The sequence below is a fragment of the Pseudonaja textilis genome, chromosome 9, assembly GCF_049901715.1.
Source record: "Pseudonaja textilis isolate UNSWEBS1 chromosome 9, rPseTex1.2, whole genome shotgun sequence".
Classification (NCBI taxonomy): domain Eukaryota; kingdom Metazoa; phylum Chordata; class Lepidosauria; order Squamata; family Elapidae; genus Pseudonaja; species Pseudonaja textilis.
In genome coordinates, this window is record NC_141998.1 from 136,913 (window position 1) to 157,632 (window position 20,720).

The 20,720-nt window shown below is 45.5% G+C and overlaps 1 protein-coding gene across 12 annotated transcripts in view; it reads right to left on the reverse strand.

Moving 5' to 3' along the window:
- SLC4A5 (solute carrier family 4 member 5) overlaps positions 1-19,688 on the reverse strand; it is a 56,708-nt gene extending 37,020 nt beyond the window's left edge. For 2 of the 12 annotated variants that reach the window (XM_087938772.1, XM_087938770.1), the window contains exons 1-5: positions 19,377-19,564; positions 17,640-17,728; positions 16,429-16,623; positions 5,279-5,408; positions 380-540 (exon numbers count right to left, since the gene is read on the reverse strand). In XM_087938772.1, the coding sequence (XP_087794898.1) occupies positions 380-540; positions 5,279-5,408; positions 16,429-16,623; positions 17,640-17,712 (559 nt within the window). In that variant the 5' untranslated portion in view covers positions 17,713-17,728; positions 19,377-19,564. Of the gene's footprint in view, positions 1-379; positions 541-5,278; positions 5,409-11,931; positions 12,080-16,428; positions 16,624-17,639; positions 17,729-19,376 lie in introns of those variants that run through there. The other 10 variants (XM_087938769.1, XM_087938767.1, XM_087938768.1 and 7 more) reach the window with 9 other exon arrangements.
- Positions 19,689-20,720: the final 1,032 nt, after the last annotated feature.

Genomic DNA, 20,720 nt, shown 5'->3' on the forward strand with positions numbered 1-20,720 from the left:
CCCCGATTGAACTCCAGATGCCCCAGATTAAGCAGGACTCTAATGTCTTCAGAAGATTTTGATACAAACGCAGAAGGATCGTGACCGCCATCTTTACAAGGATGCAGGCACTACAACATATCCCATGCTCCTGAAGCAATGACTTGTGCACCTGAATAGGTCATCACAGAGGTAGCCTTCCTATCACCTCAGACACAGAGTTCTTCAAATGATTCCTTTAACACCTGAGCTGTCTGTAAGACTGAGGGAGTGGTCTTTTCACCCCACTTCCTTATGTCCTATTACTGTTTGAAAGCACTTTGGTGAGCCCTTTCCTTGAGTGAAGCAGGGTTTGGGTGGTTGTGCCTTTAATTTCAGATCCTTGCAGATCTTACCTTACCTATGATTTGTGGCAGGAAGTAGCCATCGAGATCTAACAGGATGGTTCCCACCTGCAGACAAGTGCGCAGTTCAAACAAGCTATGCAAAGTCAGAGTTGATACATGAGGTTTGCTCCATCGCTCCCCTCCTTCTTCCACCTTCTCTTCAAACTTAATCCATCTGAAACAAAGAAAGATACCAGCATCTTTTTTATCATATGGAATGGTCTGTGGGAATAACCTGGGAGACCAGAGCCGTAAGATCAGAGACAGCCGAAGGAATTGGCAAACATGGCAAACCTCCCTACTTTCTTGGGATAGAAATGAGCGAGGGGAAGAAACATCGTGTACTTTTTTCAGCCAATGAAGTTAGAACCCGTATGGGGCTCTAATTCCAGTCCTTGAGGGCCACTCACAGAGCCAAGGCGTTACTCTCTCCAGCTCCTGAGGGCAGCAGAAGAAGAAGTAATGGTGGAAGCTTGTACAAGGGAGGTCCAGCTTGGAAATAAGGAGAAATTTCCTGACTGTCGGAGCAGTCAATCAATGGAACAACGTGCCTCTTGGAGTTGTGGCTTAGGGTGAGGGATTTTCCAGCTCTGTTATTTTACATTCTGTATTCTAAAAGTTTATGAAGGACGCTACAATAGAAATAATACCAAGTTCTGGCAAGAAAATACATTTTCTTTAGAGAATGAGAGAAATAAAGTTCTGCCCGTCACAGATCTCCTATCTTTACATGTCAGGAAGAGGAAATACCTGAGGGGGTTTCCTAATCATTGGGGTTTTTCATCAGTCTGCATGCAGCAAGGGAGATATTGAATCCTGTGCTGGAGAAGGGATTTAACCCTTTGCCTCCAGGCAAAATGAACCTAACAATGGAAGCCTACAAGTCTAGTCTCTTGGCTGCGCTGCGCTAAGAGCTGGGTTACGTTGAACTAAGCCGACCGTGATGCAGTTGGAGCTGAACTAAAACAAGGGCATGCTTTATTCAAACTTCGTGACAGCTGGTGTGTCAGAAAGCGGCCTATGGTTGCCTGTTTCCAGAAGGTCTATGGAGCATCTCAGTCATCCAGGTCATGGTTATCCCAAAGGGGTTGTTCAAAAGGCAACTGGACTTCCTTGGTTTTTCCCCCTTGAAAACGTTTCACTTCTCATCCAAGAACTGAAGAAGTTTCTTGGATGAGAAGCAAAATGTATTCAAGGAAAAAAAATAAGAAAGTCCAGTTGCCCTTTGAACAGCAGCTTTGGGACTATTTCCAGAATATTTTTTTTTATGTTTTTTGTTTTAATTCCAGCAAGCCTGACTCTGCTTAGTTGTTTCAAGATCAACCCCTTTTGGTTAGGTTTTGCTAACTGTTGTTTAACACCTCTTGGATAATTGGTTAGCTTTTTACTTAGTGCTTGCTCCGGGGAATTCCTATCGGGCCACTGTGAACAGGCCAAGGTGTGCAATGCATCTTTCATGGTTTCATCCCCACCTTCCACTATGGACAGATCATGGGGCACAATGTGAAAACTACCAGGACCAAGAAAGAGAAGGGAATTATTAAAAAATAAAGCTATGTTATTAGTTGCTTGACTTTATAGTTTTGTTTTCCTTGGACATAAGCACTCACAATGCTTTGTACTTGACAACCAAGAGGTTGAAATGAGCTCAACAGTGCTATTAGAGTCTCCCAATTCCTCCCCCAGTGCAGAGAGACTCAGCATATTCATGAAGAATGACGGGTTAATGCCTCTAGAATCTCAGCTGATAGGCGACATTCCATAAGGATTTGGATTTGTGTTATTTTAAATGGTGCTGAACTTAAAATCCAATAATATAAGGATGCCTTAAGGTTTCCGTTAATACTTTGATTAAAGTTTAAGGATTTCAAAAGGGTTTGTTTTATATAGTTGCAGTAAGTAAGCAAAGTTAACTCTTCATTTGCCCATTCAAAGTCATGATGGCACTGAAAAAAAAGAGGCCTTTAACTGTTGTTCACAGCTGCATCCTTTGCAGCCTCCCCATGGGACGGTCACGGGATCAAAAGTCTCAGCTGTTTCATACTTATGACCGTTGCAGGGCCCAGGGGGTCAGGGGATCCCCTTTGGCGACCTTCTGACAAGCAGAGTCCATGGGGAAGAAGCCAGATTCACTTAACAACCGTGTTACTAACTGAACAACTGCAATGGTTCACTTAACAACCGCGGCAGGAAAACTCATAAAATGGGGCAAAACTTACTTAATAAATGTCTCAATAACAGAAATTTTGGGCTCAGTTGTGGTCGTAAGTTGAGGACTGCCAGTCCATTGGTTACAGTCCCATATCTCTCTGCACCAAAATCAGCCCAGGTGAATTCAAGCCCCGATTCAGTCCGGATCTGATGTGAATGAGGAGCTGCAGGGCGCCTGGTCTCTGGTCCAGCCAAGGGTTTCCCTTCTGCAGGTGAGGCAGCTGCAGGCCTGACTTTCCGCAAGGCACCTGGCCTCCTCCCAGGGCTCCGCTCTGGCGCCGCTTCCCTGGCTCTTGGTGGCTGGAAGGCACGGGATCCTGGTTCTCCCTCCAAGAGGAGCCCACGGAGGCAACCTTCCGTTTCTCTGGAGGCACGAGGGAAAAGCCGGCCGGGGCCAGGTGGGCGAGGCTGTCCTGCAGCCGGTAGGATGAGGGCTTCCTGCATGGGGAAGAGCCTCCTGGGAGCACTTGGAAGAAGGTGGCCAAGGGTTGGATTGGAGGCATCCGAGGTAATACAACCTCGGGAGAAACCGCCATGGGGAGGGATGCGGGTGGAACCACCTGCCAACTGGAAGGGCTGGGACATCTCACAACTCCAGGCTGCGAGGTGAGTAGCTCTTCCTTCCATTCTACAGTAATTGATTGATGATTGAATTGTAAAATTTATTAGACAACCACCTTACTATACGGTAACTCTGAGTGGCTAACAACATGAAAGGATGAAACTATATAACCCCGACAAAATAGATACAGTGCTATTAAACGTCAACCAAGCTAAAAAGACGGGGAGGGAGGCTGACAAGAAGCGGCTGGGTGGGACCTGTTGCTAATCTATCAACCAGCCCCTCAGCCGGAGCTCCAGGCCAACTGGCAGAGCCAGGAGGGTTGGGGCTGACCTCACCCAGGGTGGCCAGAGGTCCCAAGTGGCAGGGAAGGCTCTTCTCCTGGCGCCACCAGCAGGAACACTCTGGCCGAGGGGGCCTGCAGGCTGCTTCAGGTGGCATGGGCGGAATGAACCGATCTCGGGGAGGGAGACATTCCTTTAAGGAGCCTGGCCCCTGCCAAGAAAAACTTCCAAGTCACTCTTGGCCCTCCATCCGGCTCTTGTGCAGGCTTGGTTGTTGTGCCCAGTGTCCTCTGGATGGCCACCATCCTCCCCAAGTCTTTCCAAAACTCCTCCTGAGGGCCCTTGGGTGACGGACACAGCTTCTTAGGATTCCACCATAAGTCATCTCCCAGGGTCTCCGGGGCATGCTACCCGCAAACATGCTGGCATAGCTGGCTCCAAACTGCCACCGCTCGCTCTGCCAGTGGGGCGCATATCGGGTGCAAAGATGGCTCTTAAGTGCTGCCCCCACCCCTGAATTGCACACTGCTAAACAGCGCTCTGGCAACAGGTGCGAGTACCATGTGTTCACTGCACCACTCTAATCGTTATAGCAATAAGCCGCTGAATCCCCAAGTCAAAAGCTCCTCTCCCAAGCAATTCAGTGATTAAGCCCAAACACACATGCATAAAGCTGAAGAAGTAAGGTCTCAAGCAAACGTACCTCACAATCATCTCCCCGAGTGCAGATGCAAACCCAAGTCTACGTCCAGGAAAAGCCAACAAGACAAATCCAAGGATCACAGCATGAAATCAGGGTGCAGGAAGCACGGAGCTGAAGATGATGCTCAAGAAAGTGAACGGTTGCTTTGCCAACGTCTCCCTCTCACATGCCTGACTAAGTAGTTCAGAACCTGGTGTTTCTCTTTAGGAAGGCCGAGGCTGCTTTCTCACCGACCTCCTCTGAGCTTCCCATCTCCCCGCTCTTTGCGCCTGTGGATTGGGCGGATGCAGCAGCCGCTCCTCAATAAGAGGCAGCCTGTTGCTGATCATCAGTTTTAACTTGTGGCAGCCATGGCTCTCCGTCCTCTTCTTGAGCGAGTAGCTATCCACCTGGTGGATTGCACCACAACACACACACATCCAGTGCCTGATGGACCTGGGCATGTGTCTCCTCCACCCCCAGGCTCTCTGAATGCTCCTAGGGACCCTGGATCCATCTGTCTAATGGCCCTAGTTCCTCCTCCTCCTCCTCCGCCTCCACCGCCGCCTCCTCCTCCGCCTCCTCCTCCGGGTCAGCAACTGATGGGGCCATCCCATGCACGGAAGCCCCGCCAAACAACTGAGGCAGGGGTCAGGGCTGCCATTCTGAATTGGCTCTCACTGCAAACTAACAGCTGCATCTGGAGCTGTTCCCCCAGCATGCAAGGCTCAGATGGAAGTGCCAAGAGCCCAGGCTGTGAGCCCATGGGGCACCTCCCAATCTCCTTAGGGCAGCCACTGCTCTGGTCGTGATCCCAGGTCTGGTCTCAGCTCAGTCCCTGAAGCCCCTCTCCTTGCCACCTCCCTCAGCACTGTCCCTGCAATCAAGCCAGTGGCCCAATCCGAGCACAAGGCTTTGGGCAATGCACCCGGTTGCCAACCAACAGCTGAGCCCGGTGTGGCAATTCTTCTCGACATTATGGAAAGCGATCCTAAGCCAGAACATCACAGAATGATAGTCGTGAAAGAGCTGCCGAAACCAAGGGGTTCAGTCCCCTTCTCCCTTCAGACATGTCCTCTTGCAACGAAAGGTCCTAGTGTTGAACTGCTAGGTCTATCCAGCCACGAATTTAGCCTTGGTAGCCAAATGGCTCCTGCCCTCTCAGTTTTCCTACCTGGCTGCCTCCTTCCATTCCATTTCTTCTCCATCATGTTGGAGAGTGTCCATCTCAGTGAATAGTGTTGGGTTGGGGGGCTCATCATCTTCACCCAGGATATATCGGAGGCGCTCAGCAGCAGGTGACACTAAACCAAAGATGAAAAGCTGATTAAGGACAGGCAGAATGCCTACTCACAATGCCATGTTTTCGACCCAGTTTTGAAGTCTTTGGGGAAAAAAGTGGTTTCTAGCAAGGAATACTTTCCAAGTTCAGCAGCAAAACAGCTGTTGAAACCAGCTTTTTCAAAGTCTAAGGCACTAGTTTGATTACGTTCTATTGCTCTTGATTGCATTATATTGAATTCCAATATGACACGGTCACTTTCCTCAAAGTTCCTGCAACCTCAACTCCCTCTATCATTTCTTCTCTGCTAGTAAGATAGTCATGGATTTCATAGTGGAGCTGCCCGAGAGTTGGGGGGAGCGGGGGGGGGGGAAACACTATAATCTGGACTGCTGTTGACCTGTTCTCAAAACAGGCCCATTTCATACCATGCCAAAAGTTCCCTTCAGCCCGGATCTTAGCAAAATTTGTGCGGCACATCTCTAGGCTGCATGGGGTCCCAAAACGCATTATCTCCGACCAGTTTTGATGGGAGTGTGATGGAAAGAGTGGGTGGCGGCAAGGCTAGTAAAAAGGTTTCATTCCAGAAACCCTAAACGACAGAAGTGAGACTAATCATTTACACATTGGTGAATTGTTCATGCTAATGTATATTTATATTTATTCCATACATATCTTTCTTCGGGGGTGCGGGGTCGTCATGTCAAAAGTGATTTTCTCTTTCACCTAGTTGCTTCTTCGCCTCAGCTTGACAACAATCGGGGGAGGGGTGAGGGCTGGAAGGTCTGGGGTGACAGGAGTGGAACTGGAAGACTCCACCTGCAGATGGTGAGACCCTGTTGCCACCCGCCAAATTCAAACACGCGGGTGTTTGAACGATGCAGATCATTCTCATAACAAAAAGAGTGAATTCAGTTGGACAACGCAATGAGCTGAAGGGGTGGATGGCCAACGGGGAAAGTCACGTTTAACTATGTGGGCTTTCACATGGGAAAATCAGAGCCGGTTTCACTTCTTCTGTGCCAATGTAGTGTATCTAATATAGTTTGACTTTTTGGGAAAAACAATGTCCCAGAAGTTCCTTGTTTGGATTCACTAGCTGGACAGCTGACAACTGCATCCAGTTTTGGTCACCACAATATAAAAAAGGTGTTGAGATTCTGGAATTGTAGTACAATCAGAATTAATTGGCATTTGCTAGTTTGCAGCCAATTCCAGGGAAAAAAAAGACACATGTTGCTTTACTTCCCGCTTTGTGTCAACTGGCTCATAGTATATAAATGAAGTGTAAAAAATAAAAACCCCAAATAAATACATTTTCATCAAAATGTCACCAAAAGACACAGAAATATCTCCATTGTGTTCCTTTCCATTGCTCAAGCAAGAGATAAGATCCTGAAATCCTGGAAAGGAAGATGGAAGACAATGGGAAGGTTATCTGTTACCTTGCCCTTCACTAACCGCGCCAGATTATGTTTCCAGAAACACCAGCAAGATGAATGAAAATGAGCCAGTCCCAAAGGATCCCCTTGGAGGGAGCCTTTCTAAGAAAGCGGATTGTTGAGATTTTTCAGGGGAAGGATCCGCATCCAGCTGGGCACCTGCTGACCAGGATCTTTTCTGCTGTGTGTTTAAGTCCTAATGTTTGGGACACATTTACTGTAAATTCAGAGTCTGTGATTACAATATTGTACAGCTGGTCTTAGAGCCATATTGCCCTGTGGGGAGGGGAGCACTAAACAGACATCTTGGTGAGCCAATCCAAACATAGGCAACAAGAACCTTTGTCCCTTTCTCTTTTTTCCCTGGGACTCCATCGAGATGCTCATTCAAAACATCTTAGAAGGACTATTGACTATGGTGAACTTCTTGAGATGAGCATTCACCGTATCCATGTAAATGGTGTAAACGATGCCATTTGTTTGAATTGCTTCATTGGATTCATTTGCATGATGTCATTAATACATGACACCATTTTGATTTCTAACAGGTTATGTTGACAAAATCCTCTAGGGGCTAAATTCACAAATTGTGCTAATGGCAGTGCAGGAAGCATCCATTATTACTTAGATAGTAAGCTTAGATAGTTAACAAGAGGTAACAAGTGTATGGATCACCTCACATACTTCCCATGTCCTTCGTGTGACCTATGAGAGAAAAGATTAATCAGAGCTGCACTACAGTTGTCAGGGGTCTAAACACCCAGGTCTAGCAGATCCATTTGAGCCAGGGATCTTTGGGGAAGCCAGAGCTCAAAACAAAATGCTCCTTTCTTGCAGCATGAAATGCTGGCCTTTTTAGAAGATGGAGAGGGGAAGCGTTCTGCCCCCCAGCTCCCCAACGAAGCCCTTCAGTCTGCTAGGTGCTGCCCTGCCCTTTGGTGAGCTCAGCCTCCTTCTGGCACTGCTGGGTCCCTGCTCATTTCTCCCTAGTCTTGAACCAAAGAGGGAGACAAACCCAGGGATGGAGTCAGTCAAATTGCTCAATGAGGATGAAAGATTGGGGGATGGGGGGTGGCAGTTCAGCATGTGATGGGAACACCACTCTTTGGGCGCAGGTTGTGAGAACCGGACTATCGCTTTACATTGTTACTTTCAGCATCATTTGCAATCCCATTCATGGGGAAAGGATGTCAAAAAGGTCAAGAAGGCAGCTGTGACCCTCAAGATCTCCCCTGTTAACTGTCTGACTTGTGAACCCCAAACAAGGAAACATTCTTGGAAGATATGAATTCCCAAAAGTAAAACTTTATTGGATACACCATATTGATACTGATGAAACAAAGCCCGCTCTGGTTTTCCCGCACAAACGTTTGCCATGTTAAACCATAGCTTCCCCTTGTACCCACCCCTTGTCCAATTATGAGAAGTTCTTCCATTATGCTAACAGTCCATCTCTTTCTCCAGCACCTGCAGTGGTGACCTTGATGGTTTCCATACTCTCACCATCTCCACATACATTCTCAGCATCCCATTTCCCCCTTCCGTCCTCCCAGTTCACTGGCAGGTGGAAAAGCATTAAGTTTTGAAAGAAGCAATGCGATTCAGTCTTGACATCCCCCTTACATGCAAGACACACGTGAAAATGGGGCAAGGCTTTCATGACTAGGACCAGCTGCCATCTTGACTTTTTGCATTGTTAATGGGTTGAGTGAAACCAGAACATGATTCTGCAATGAGACATTTTTCCAACTCTGACTACAGATTGACATGAAAAGTCCCTTGAGGCAGTCAAGGCTACAGTTGATGCTGTTCCTTCCTGCTTTTTGTGCAGAAACACTGGATGGATGGAAATTGGCTGCTCCCCCGCACAGCTTCAGTGCCTGACTCTGGCCACACTGCCACTCTCTATTACCCTGCAGGTTTCCTTTGGATTTGCTTGCTAATGACCGGAATGCCAGTTTTCAGACCTCCTTCAACTTGTTCTTCCAGAAGGAGCACTAAGCTTCCAGGGCTGGGACTGAAGGTTTTGCTGCCTAAGACAAAGGACACGATCGGCTTCTCCAGGGCAGAGAGGTGTCCCCCTGCCCAGCAAGGGCTGGCTTTCTCCCTCACGGTCTTAGGGGCCTGGAGACACGACTGGCCCCGAGCACTCCAGCCCTGCGGAGGGCACAGGGGTCACAAGAAGGACGGGAAACAAAGCCAGCGAATTAATGTGCCTCACGTTGATTGCAATTCCTACTAGTTTAACGTAAGGTTTTTTCCCCATCATGGTCACAGAAAAAAAAGGGGATATTCATTGTACTTTAGCCTAATCTGATTAACCTAACTGAGAGCATTAACACTGAACTGCCAGGACCAAGGACCTATAGGTAAAGCACTTCAGTAAGGAACTAGAGGGTCAGTTATACTAGAGTTAATTCTTACTAGCAGAGATGAAATGCAAGAGGAGATTGGAGTTGTAGGAACCTTAGGGGAGAGTGACCATGTCATATTGAAATTTAATATAATTCAGACACAAGCAATAAAACAAAATCAAACTAGTGTCTTACATAATCAAGCAACAGATTTGCAAGCACCTAGAAACAAACAAAATTATAACCAAAAGTCAACATGGGTTTATCAAAAACAGATCATGCCAAAGAAATCTTATTTTATTCTTTGACAAAGTATCTATACTAGTGGACCAGAAAAATGCTGTGGACATAGTATACCTAGACTTCAGAAAGGCATTTGACAAAGTAGACAACATCTTACTTCTTAGTAAATTAGAAACATGTGAGATAGACCGCATGGATTTGTAACTAAATGGATTTGTAACTGGTTGATAAATTGCACTCAATGTGTAGTCATTAATGAAACTGCATCTACTTGGAAGGAGGGAAGCAGTGGGGTGCCACAAGGTTCCCTTTAAGGTCCAGTACTATTTAATATCTTCATAAATGGTTTAGGTCTGGGAAGATAAGGAAAACTCATCAAATTTGCAGATGCCACCAACTAGCAGAAGATAGGTTCAAGATCCAGATGGATCTCAATAGACTTGAACACTGGGCCCTATCTAACAAAATGAAATTAAATATAGAAAAGAGTGAGGTTTTACACTTAAGCAAGAAAAACCAAATGTACAGGTACTGACATATGTGAAGCATAGTACAGCAGTGATGACTGAGAGAAAGATCTTGGAGTCCTAGAGAATAATCACTTAAATATGAGCCACCAACGTGCTACAGCTGCCCAAAAAGCCAATAAAATCCTGGGCTGTATTAACAGAAGGATAGAATTAAGATTGTGAGATTTGGTGAAGGAAGAAATGGGGTGACATGATAACACTGTTTCAATATTTAAAGGGCCGCCACAAAGAGGAGGTGGGACGACTTATTTTCCAAAGCACCAGAAGGCAAAACAAGGAGCAATGGATGGGAACGAATCAAAGAGAGAAGCAACCTAGAAGGCAGGAGAAATCCCCCCTGGCAGCGATAACAATTCATCAGTGGAACTGCTGGCCTCCAGAAGTTGTGGCTGCTGCATCACTGGAGGCTTTTAAGAAGAGACTCCAGCCACTTGTCTGGAATGGTCTGCGATCTCCTGCTTGACCAGGAGGTTGGACTAGAAGACCTGCGAGGTCCCTTCCAACTCTGTTATTCGGTTAGGCCTTCAAAGAGCTGATTTCAATCAACTTAAGAGAGAGTTTGGGAAGGTTTCCATGCATGAAAATCTTAAAAGGGAAAACATTTCAAGAACCTTTGGAAACTCTGAAAAATGTGACTATAAAAACCCTGTCCAGCACAACACCAAGGGACTCATAACTCATCAGAATACCAGCTTATAGACCGAAAGTGTAAAGATGAAGTCAGGAAAGCGAAGGCTCAGAATGAACTAAGACTTGCAACAAACGTCAACAACAACAACAGGAGCAGCAGCAACAACAACAACAATAATAATTCTTTCAATGTGTTAAAAGCAAGAAAAAAAGTCAAGGAAAACATCCACTAATGGGAGAAGATGGCAAGGAAGTAACAGGCAGCAGGGAGAAAGCAGAGCTGCTTAATTCATTCTTTGCATCTGTCTTCATGCAAATGGAAAAAAAAACAGTCCAATCTACCAAAAACAGAACTGTGAAAGGCAGGCTAGAATACAAATTAAAATAGGCCAGAAAATAGTAAGAGAACACCTGCCCACCCCAGATGAGTTAAAATCACCAGGACCAAATGGATTACATCCCTGAATTCTGAGGAAGCTGGCAGCTCTGATCTCGTAACCAACGAACCTATTTTTTCACAGATCATGGAGCACCAATGAGAGTCTGGTTTTTAATGTGCTGTAGCAATTGCATCTTGATACTTCAAGTCAAATTAGACAATTCATAAAACAACTAAGACAGAAATTCATGTTTTACTTTGTACTCATTTATAACTGCCAACTCTGGAAGACATCAATTCTCAAGGCAATATATCCTTTTTTTTTTTTTTGTTTTGCATTCCACTTATATTGTTTTAAATTTTAAAAGGCTGTTTGTTTTAAAGAACATTTGGGGATGACGACCAGAGTATATGAAGTCTCTGCTTAAATTCAAATGCAGGAAACCCATTCCTGATATGAGAACAGTATGATTCAGTAGGGAGTCTAACTTCTACCTTCTTTATTATGGAGTTCTAATCATCTTGAAGGTGTCTTTCCAGGTGAGATGCTGGCTTCTTCGGGGCCCTTTTCCTACCTCTCAAAGTGTCCAAATCAAAGTTTCCAGCTCAAAGGTGCCGGCTTCCTACGAGAGTTCTGGGGAGGTTGCTACTTGGCTGTTGACCCTCCTGCCATAGGTCTCCTGCCCCTCTTCAACACCCCCCCGCCCCACTTTCATTCTCCGAGTTCATGTTTCTCTCCCTCTCCCCCGGTCCAGAAGGAGGAGGAGGACAAGCCTGGCTGTGTCCACATACACACACACCTGTTGCCCCCTCTGGAAGGTCAGTCAAATGTTCCTCTTGTATGTAAACCGTTGCATGACTTGCTAGAAGAGGCAGCCCTGGGTTTCCCTTTGGCACTTCCTACAAGCCTCTCTGACCTGCCCCTATTGGAACTTCTCAGCCGTGAATACACGGAACGGTTTCTTACCTGGAAATGGTTGGAGCCTTCCCCCCATTTTTTTTTCCTGGAAAAAGAGCCGATCACAGCACTACCCCCAGCTCTTCTTCCTAGCTTCAAAGACTAACAGGAGCTGCAGCCACAAAAACAATCCCCACCTTGGGTTTGCTTGAATAATCAGATTATGAGGTAGATCCATCCTCTCCTTCGCTCCCAGCCCTCATGACCCAAAACTACCAAATCAATGTAGCTTCTGTGTTGGGAGGTGGGTCTGCTGCTTGTGCTCTGGGCACAGGAGGGGGTGTGCAAGCACACCCACCTTGGAAGGGGCATGGCGTTATCCTTTCCTAACCAGAGGCTGTAGGGCTACCTAGATGGCAGAGCCACAACAGTCTGATGATCAGTGATTAAAGAACTGAACTAATTCGGTTCTTTTTTTAAATTTCAGGAACATTAAGCAAGTGGAATCAAGCCTTCCCTCCCTCCCTCCCTCCCAACAGCATGGAACCACCACTGAACAACCATGATGTCAATATTGGTGTGTTTTTTTCCTCTTCCTTGAACAAGACGGCAACAGCAACCGTTTCCCCTCGGTTTCTAAGAGAGCCGCTGAGTGGCTGGTGTCTACTTGGTTTCAATAAGAACGATGTAGGAAGGGAGGCAGTTCTCATTTCACATTAGAGGGAAACAGTTGGGCCAGGCTTGGACCCTTTGCAAACAAGAGAGGGCAAAGCCAAACAGCTAGCAGTTTTCAATTACAGCCTGCAAGCTCACGGATTCCTGCCCGTTGGCCTTTGGAAAGAAGAGGGGAAAGGCCAGGAAGACCAGATCCCCTTCACCTCTTGAGGAAGGCAGGTAAGGCCTGACACTTCATCCTCACCATCTAACGAAGAGCGTCGTCCACTTCATGCAAGCCCACTGGCTCCGAACGGGACACGTTGTACCTTCTAAAGGGTTGGGAGTTGCAAACCGCCTTCGTGCCTGGGCACACAGGTAAATTCGAATGCCGGTGGACACGGGTTCACAACAGCCACTTCTCCAGAGGCTGCTGTCACCAGCATGGACACCCTCCTGGCTCTCCTCCTCCTTTCTGCCTTTGAGGCAGCTGTCGCCCCTTTGCTGAGCAGCTCTTACAGTCCTCCTGCACAAGCCGTGTTTGGGCTCTTGCTCAGCAAGGGCTTGGGATGATGGCTGCAAGAACGGTGGGTAACCAGCTCTGAAGTGGGGCCCATAAAGGACCCTGGAAAGCCCCTGGGTGTGTTTCTAGAACCAGGATGGCCTGCTGGGGTCTGGAGAGAAAGGGGCTGAGAGGTGGGCTTCTGATGGCTGCGGGAAGGACTTTCTCTCCTTTGGAAAAGGGTGGGCTTTTCTCCTCCCCCAAAGCGGTCATTTCTCAAAACAAGGGAGCACCATGTCCCTGTTCACGCCTATGCCACGAAAACAAAGGACCACGTTGCCAAAGGGAGCCCTCACTTTTTAAGACTGGGCATATCCCAACCAGCCAGTTCCAGGACAATGGCCCTCTGTGGACAGGAGGAGGACGGGGCGGGGGGTGGGGGGGTGGAGTTTCGCATAGTTCCTCCAACCCGCTTAAGGATTGTGTGAAATCTCAGCAAGATTCCTTTCTGAGAATAGCATAGAAAGTAAGCAACTATTCTGGTATGTGGCCCATTAAGCTTTTATAAGTAGCTTATCAAGTAGGCTGCTGAAGAGAACATTTCTGTTTTGGCCTGCAGCCATCCCAAAAGCAGAGCTAGCCATTCCCTGCCACATCCTAGGCTGAGATCCAACCATTAAAATGGCCACTGAAAGCAGCTCCTTCCTTTCTAAAAGAGAAGCTGCTATCTCCATGGGACCTTTGGACTCCCTCTGCCCTTGGAGGACGGCTTCATCTTTTAGGTATCTTTAGCTGACTCTACAATGCTCTAAAAGCCATTCCCAGCTTCAAATATTGCAAGAGACAATCAGTAGAAGTTGATTTATCACTGATATATATATATATATACTTAAGTCTTAATTATTAATTAATTATAAAAGTTGATGGGAATGTAATGGGCAATCGAAAAGGCTGGCATATTGGGTAGAGATGGGCTCTGCATGGGGCTACCCTGGAAGCACATTCGGAAGCTACAGCTGGTGCCGAGTGTGGCAGGGCAGGCAGCCCTTGAGGTCCCAAGAGTGGGCCCTGGAACTCCGCACTGGCTTCTGCTGTGGTTCTGCATGCAACTCAAGGTGTTGGCAATCACCTTTAAAGCCCTTCCTGGCTGGCTCCAAGCTACTCCGGGGACCGTCTCACCCCAGGGGGGTTGGCCCGTCCCACCTGCACCAGCAAAGGAGGCCGGCTGCGAGCCCTGTTGGCCAGGGAGCTCCCTCTGGTGGGTCCAGGAGAAGAGCCCGTTCTGCCCTCCTTCGCCTCCACCCCCAGAGTGCGGTCAGCTCCCACCCTCCTGCCAGAACTTGGAAACCTGGCTCTACCAGTTGGCCTGAGGGTCTAATGGGGGAGCATCAGGCTGGAGGGAGCTGACAGATTCAGAACAGATGCCCTCCCCCCTCCGGCTGATTCTATTCCCTCCCTCCTCATCTTTGTATATTTGTAGTATTTTATATATAGGTTCTGTATAGTTTTAACTTTTAACATTTTAATCCACTCAGAATTACCCTGTGGTAAGATGGACGGCCAATAATTTAAATAAATGATAGGTAGATAGATAGATAGATAGATAGATAGATAGATAGATAGATAGATAGATAGATAGATAGATATTCATGCTAGAATGAATAACATTTTTAAATTTGAATTTCCATTTCAGTTTGCAATAGTCTTATTCAATATTATATTGCCACATATTCCTTCTAAAGTATACTGAATAAGAATTGGGTATGTTAATTATCATGAGAAAAGTACAGTGTATTAATAGTTCTCAACCTTTTCTTCGCCACAAACCCCTTTTAAATACTTGTGGCCACGGAACTCCAAGACTTAGCTCAAAATTTCAATCCTCACATTTTTTCGAGCCTTTGTGATGACATCGTGGCTGCCCGGGGGTCTACGGACCAGAGGTTGAGTATATGGTTCTTACTGAAAACATGGCAAGATTCCCCCAGTGGATTCTACCACTAAACTGGCTGGGTCAACTAACAAAGGACTCCCAGGCATGCAAAGTTCTTGGATCACCAGAAACGGCTTCTTCTCTCTCAGATTGCTTCCTGTTCAGTCTAGCTCTATGAGGAATTATCCTGAATTTGTCCCATCAATTCCTGTTTCCAGCTGGAGGGATGAATTTTAATTAATAGTTCCTCATGATTATTTTTCTTTTCTCTGATCTATAGCAGAAAACAAGGAAAGAAACATAAAGGGCAACTGCTGACAGTAACCCAATTCAAGCAGGACAGGAAGCAATTAAAAACACCCGCAAAGGGGAGGGGGCAGAGGGAAGCCTTGAGGAGGGGAACGTGGCTTTCTAGGAGCTTTTGGCTGGGAGGGGGGGGGATGACAAGCCACAGGTTCTAAAGAGCTACACAGAGCCATCATTGCAGTTTAATTTTTAACTTGCTTTTAAAAAGGTACACCTCTCAGCTATACTAACACAAAAAAGCAAGAAGTCAAAAAGTCATCATTTGCATATAGTGTCAGATTTGAATCTGATTAAACCTTTGCTACAGGCGGTGATGCAATTCAATCAACGTTTATAAATGTCTTAAACCTGCCACTTGCTCTGGTTTGGAAACATACAGAGGTAGACTACCCTGCTTAACAATCGTTCGAAGTTATGACAATGCTGGAAAAACATGATTTTGTGACCAGTTCTTGCACTTATGACAGTCATAGCATCCTGCAATCATCATTTCACCGATCACAACTGGCTTTGGATAAGCAAAATCAAAGGAGAAGCTGCAGTACAATCCCAAGTCAAGGCCCCGTGCTGCCTCACTTAACTATCTATCTGCAGTGACATGCTTTGAATGACCAAGTGGGAAGCGATGTTGTGGTAGTTTTAAGTCTGTTGTTTCGTGTTTAGCGTTGTTGTTGCAGGTCCCCCTTGTGATCGCTAAAAGAATAATAACTGCATGGGCACCTTTCTATATAGTGTCTATTCCTGGTAAAACTCCAGTTGACCAATAGATGGCAACAAAGAGATATAGAAACCTTTGGTTCATTGCTGCAATAGGCCAGATATGGCAGCCTCACTTATGGGGTGGCAGTAGCCCTCGTAATTCCTGCATCAGTAGAGAGCTGTTGGAGATCTTCTAAGGGCACCCTAGTTCACCTCTATTTTTATCTGGATTTTAAAACGCTTTTCTCATAAAATGTTTAAAATCAGAGATCCTATATTTTCCTTCCATTTTGCTACTCTATATTTCTGCACACTATATGCCTGGCAATCAACTACATGTGCAGCCATAGGAGTAATTCAGTCAATACTGAAATGAAATGTGCAGGTCCTTGTAGCACAAGATCAACCCTTCTACACTTGGTGGAATTCCGGCTCATTTTTAGTGCTCTATTTTCCTTCTTCCTCTACTCACTGGTCCTGCTGGCGTGGTCATTTCCACTCACATCCCCTGTCCGCCTTCCTTCTTCTGTGTCCGATTGGATCTGCTGCTCGTAGGGCCTTTTGCGTTCACCAGTTTTATCTTGGCTGAAGGAAGATCTCCTTTTGCGTCTTTTTTTCTGGTTGCTATGGGGCATTGGTAGCCCAATGTAAATGGAATGGTAATCTGCTAGATTAGACAGACAAGGAATTGGTCTCCAGGGCATAAGCTCTCAGTGAACATACAAACAACAAAGTAATGTAATTGTGAGCTATCAACAGGAGAAGTTGAGTTGACGCAGGAAGAACATTCTTGGTTGTGCCTTTTTAATGATGGTTCTAATGTTAGGTGTCCATTTCAAATCCTGAGAGATAATAGAACCCAGAAATGTGAACATCTCTACTGTTGATACTGTGTTGCCTAATATTGTAAGAGATGATAGAATAGGGGGGCTCCTCCTAAAATCTCATATCATCTCTGCAGTTTTTTAAAGTGTGTTCAGTTCTAGATTGCTCCGGACGCACCACAGAGTGAGCTGTTCAGCCTCCTGTCTGTATGCACACTCATCACTATGTCGAATGAGACCAAACTTCTGCAAACTTCAGTACTTTAACAGAGGGAGGGAGGCGGATGGACAGGTGTGTGAAAGTCAAGTCAATGGGGGCGTGGCATAATGTAACAACCTGCACCTCTCGGCCCTTAGAGTTTAAGGGAGTTGGCCTGTATCTATGTGCCATCTGATAGTCCCCATTTATGAAAGGTGCTCTGCAGCTACATTCTTGGCCATGACCAGTGATGGTTACCCCTTCTTGGTTCCTGATGCTGCTTTCAAAGAGGCTTCTTGAGGAGAAGTTAAGCATATAGAATAAATCCTGCAGCACTGACATACAGTAGCTGCCCCTTGAAAGGAGCACATGGGGACAAATGGGTGAAAGGTAGACTTTTTCTAACTAAATGCTCTTAAGTGTTCAGCAGAGTCTGCAAACAATTTGGGACCATGTCCTGGACAAGGAAGGGAAGAATTTTCCCAGCAATAGATGTGATTTACATGTAACTAAAACAACTAAAACATACTTTACTCAGGGAAGTACATAAGGGAAATGGGGGACGTATTCCATGCCCAAGGGATGCCAGACACCAGAACTGGAAAAATCACTGGGCCGCAGTAGAAGGAGGGAGCCTGAATCCAGGAAATTCATCCTTACCCTCTTCATCATCGTATTGCATTCTGAAGGTGCTAAGGCATCTCTCGCCCATGGTGTCATTCTCGTACATCATGGCCAACCAGTAAATGCTATCGTAGATTTAAAGGTAAAGATTAAATAATAATGAAATTCTAATGCATACACACACAGACACACACACACAGACACAGAAATTTTTATAATTTAAAATAGGTGAACATTGCACCTTAAACAATTTATAAAATTGCTGAGTCTAATAAAAGCTTAACAAGCTTAATAAAATATAGATAGCTTTTATGAAAAGTGTATTGCAACCTGGATTGTTCCTTGCTATAATTGACTTACTAACTGTACCACTGTATTCATGCGACTCACTTGTAAGTCAACTGAATTCAGTGTCATCTACCCCTGGGAAACTGTTTAATCTCTTTGAATACAGTGAGGCTCATTTCTGACTGAGTATCTGCTGGATTCTTTGATTATGCGAAAGGGAAAGCTCTGCCTGGCATTTCTGCCCCATCAGGGGATTGATATGCCTGAGTTAAGGCCCGGGGCTAGAAACCCGGAGACAGGGAGTTCTAGTCTCATCTTAAGCACAAACCTGACTGGGTGACGTTGGGCCAGTCCCTCTCTCTCAGCCCTGAGGAGAAGAAGGAGGCCAGGGCAAAGCACCTCCCAAACTTTCCAAGAAAACTGCAGAGGCTCATCCAGGCAGTTGCTGGAAACCAACACTGAATCGAGGGCACACATACACCAAAAAGTATATGGGAACATACAGCCTAAAATGATCTGGTAACCTGTAGCATAACACGACTCGGGCTGTCAAAAAGGCAGAAACGGTTTTATGCCGCTCTCACAGAGACAGGATTCCTTTACCAAAGATGCACATTTTAAGCCAAGGCCCTATTTCCCTGGCGGTCCCTGTACAGGATTTCTTGTTTTTGTTAAATCAGGAATGCATATTAATTTTGGCAGGGGTTTGCTCTCTAAACTTGTTTCAATTTAGTTTCTGAATGTTTCTGAACATTCAACTGACAACACACTGGCACACAAGACATATATAAGCAAAAGAGAGAGCAGACCAGAAAATCCTGCTGATAGGATGGTCTGGTAACAAAACGTTCAGAACTAAATTGAAACAAGCTTGGAGATCAAACCTCTGTCAAAATCTAAAACTTGAACTACAAGTATTTTCTATTATTTCAATGCATGTTAATTTCCCCAATGTCCTTTATGGGCGACTGGGAAAGATGCAGTCACATTTCATGGCAGAAAAATCAATCCCTTCCAAAGTCACTTTGAAGCCAACACTGGTCCCTCCCTCTGGCATCTACAGGCTGTTCTTTACTGCACACTGAGAAAAGCAAGAGAAAATGTTGTCTTATTGCAGTTAGGTCAAAAGCAGTTTTATATTAAAGAATATTAAAAGTGGAATATATATTAAAACTGCCTCAGTGCATCTGGTAAGTTGCTCAACCACGCATTTTTCATAAATTATGCATCATAACTTAAACAAATGGCTTTAAGCACAACTCAATGAACTAAAAAATGCTGCAGTAGAGTTTTGGGATCAAGTATTATAAGCAAACTTTAAAAAGGAAACAAAAAATCAGACTATTTTTTTTACAAATAGTACAGATGAACACCTCCTGGCATCTGTGATAGCTTCCTTTTTTCCAAAGCCTCTTCCTCAGAAGCATTATTTTCCTCAACAGGCCTACAAAGAATTCTGAATACACATTCAGACAATGTACTTACAATTGAACCTTCCCGAGAAATGCTCCAGACTACGTTCAGGGGACTCGTCAGCTTCTGGCCAGCTGCAAGCTTTGGACCCCACTCAGCCCTGGTCAGCTACCAGAGTCAGCAAGAGGCCAATGGAGGCTGGGATAGTATCGACCTACAAATGTTGCAGCAGCAGCTTCTCTGTTGAAACGTGTGTGACATGATGTGCACTAATCCCTTCAGAGCAGCAAGGAACTAGACCATGGGGTGGTTCTCTTGCTCATACATGAGTGTGTTCAGACAAATTCTGACCCATTTAATACCCACAACCAACTTCAAGTGGCCGATTATCCCACAGCTGCTAAAGATACCAAGCAGAACTGGTTTCTAGGTCTTGGATGAGTTAAGATTGTTGGTTGCCGGAATGCAAGTGCCTTTGCCGAGTGTTTTGGTCCTAGTTGAATGGTCTGAATGAGCAAACCTGATGGAACCTGATGGCAAACAGGGGCCTCACCCCACCCCACCCGTCCTCCTCCAGAGTTTTCCCAGTATCATGAGTCTGAAAACATATTGGAGAGATGGTTCCAACTTCGATGGAATCCTTTTTTTTTTAAAGTAATAATGCTAAGTATAGTGTTCTTAGGATAATTCCTTTGCACACACATTTTCGTTATAACCTTTCTCAATATCCTTCCTATAAGTTATGTGTTATAAATCTGCGCCCAAGGCTGAAAGAGAACAAATAGCTTTCCTAGAAAAGTCGCGGTGGAGACGACATTTGAACTGAGGATAAAGCCGTCGAAGCCAACGGATACACCTCCACTAAAAAAAGAAAAAGGTGACAAGTGTGTTGAGGAGATTTTAGGGCAAATCTCCTTAAGCATCCTGGTTTAAAATGGGTTTAGCTATGAGGTCACTTGAGATGATCGTTTCCCAGCAACTTCCAGTGGCTTTTAAGCACCTCTGTGCCTGCTACTCTTTCATGTAATGGAGAAATCTTTTTCCACAATTACTTCAAGGAAGAAGTAAAAAGTCATGAAAGTTTTAGAGGATTTCTGGCCTTTGAAGTGGTCAACCTTCGATATCAGAACATCTCTATGTGTCTGTATATGTGAACCTTTCACCAAGTGTTAGTCAGCGGTTCTTTGAGAACCCAAAGACAATGAACAGAGCAGTGAGGAAGGAGATTTCAAGCTTTATTGAGTACCTTAGCAGGTAAATTAAATACAAGAAAGCATAAGGTAACAAGAATTCAAATTACAGTTGTTGAACAAAATGAAATCATCTTGCCACATACGGAACACAGTGGAAAATACAAAGTCTTCATATCTGTACTTGCCAGAGGAGACCCAGAGCAGAGAATCTCTGTAGCCCAAG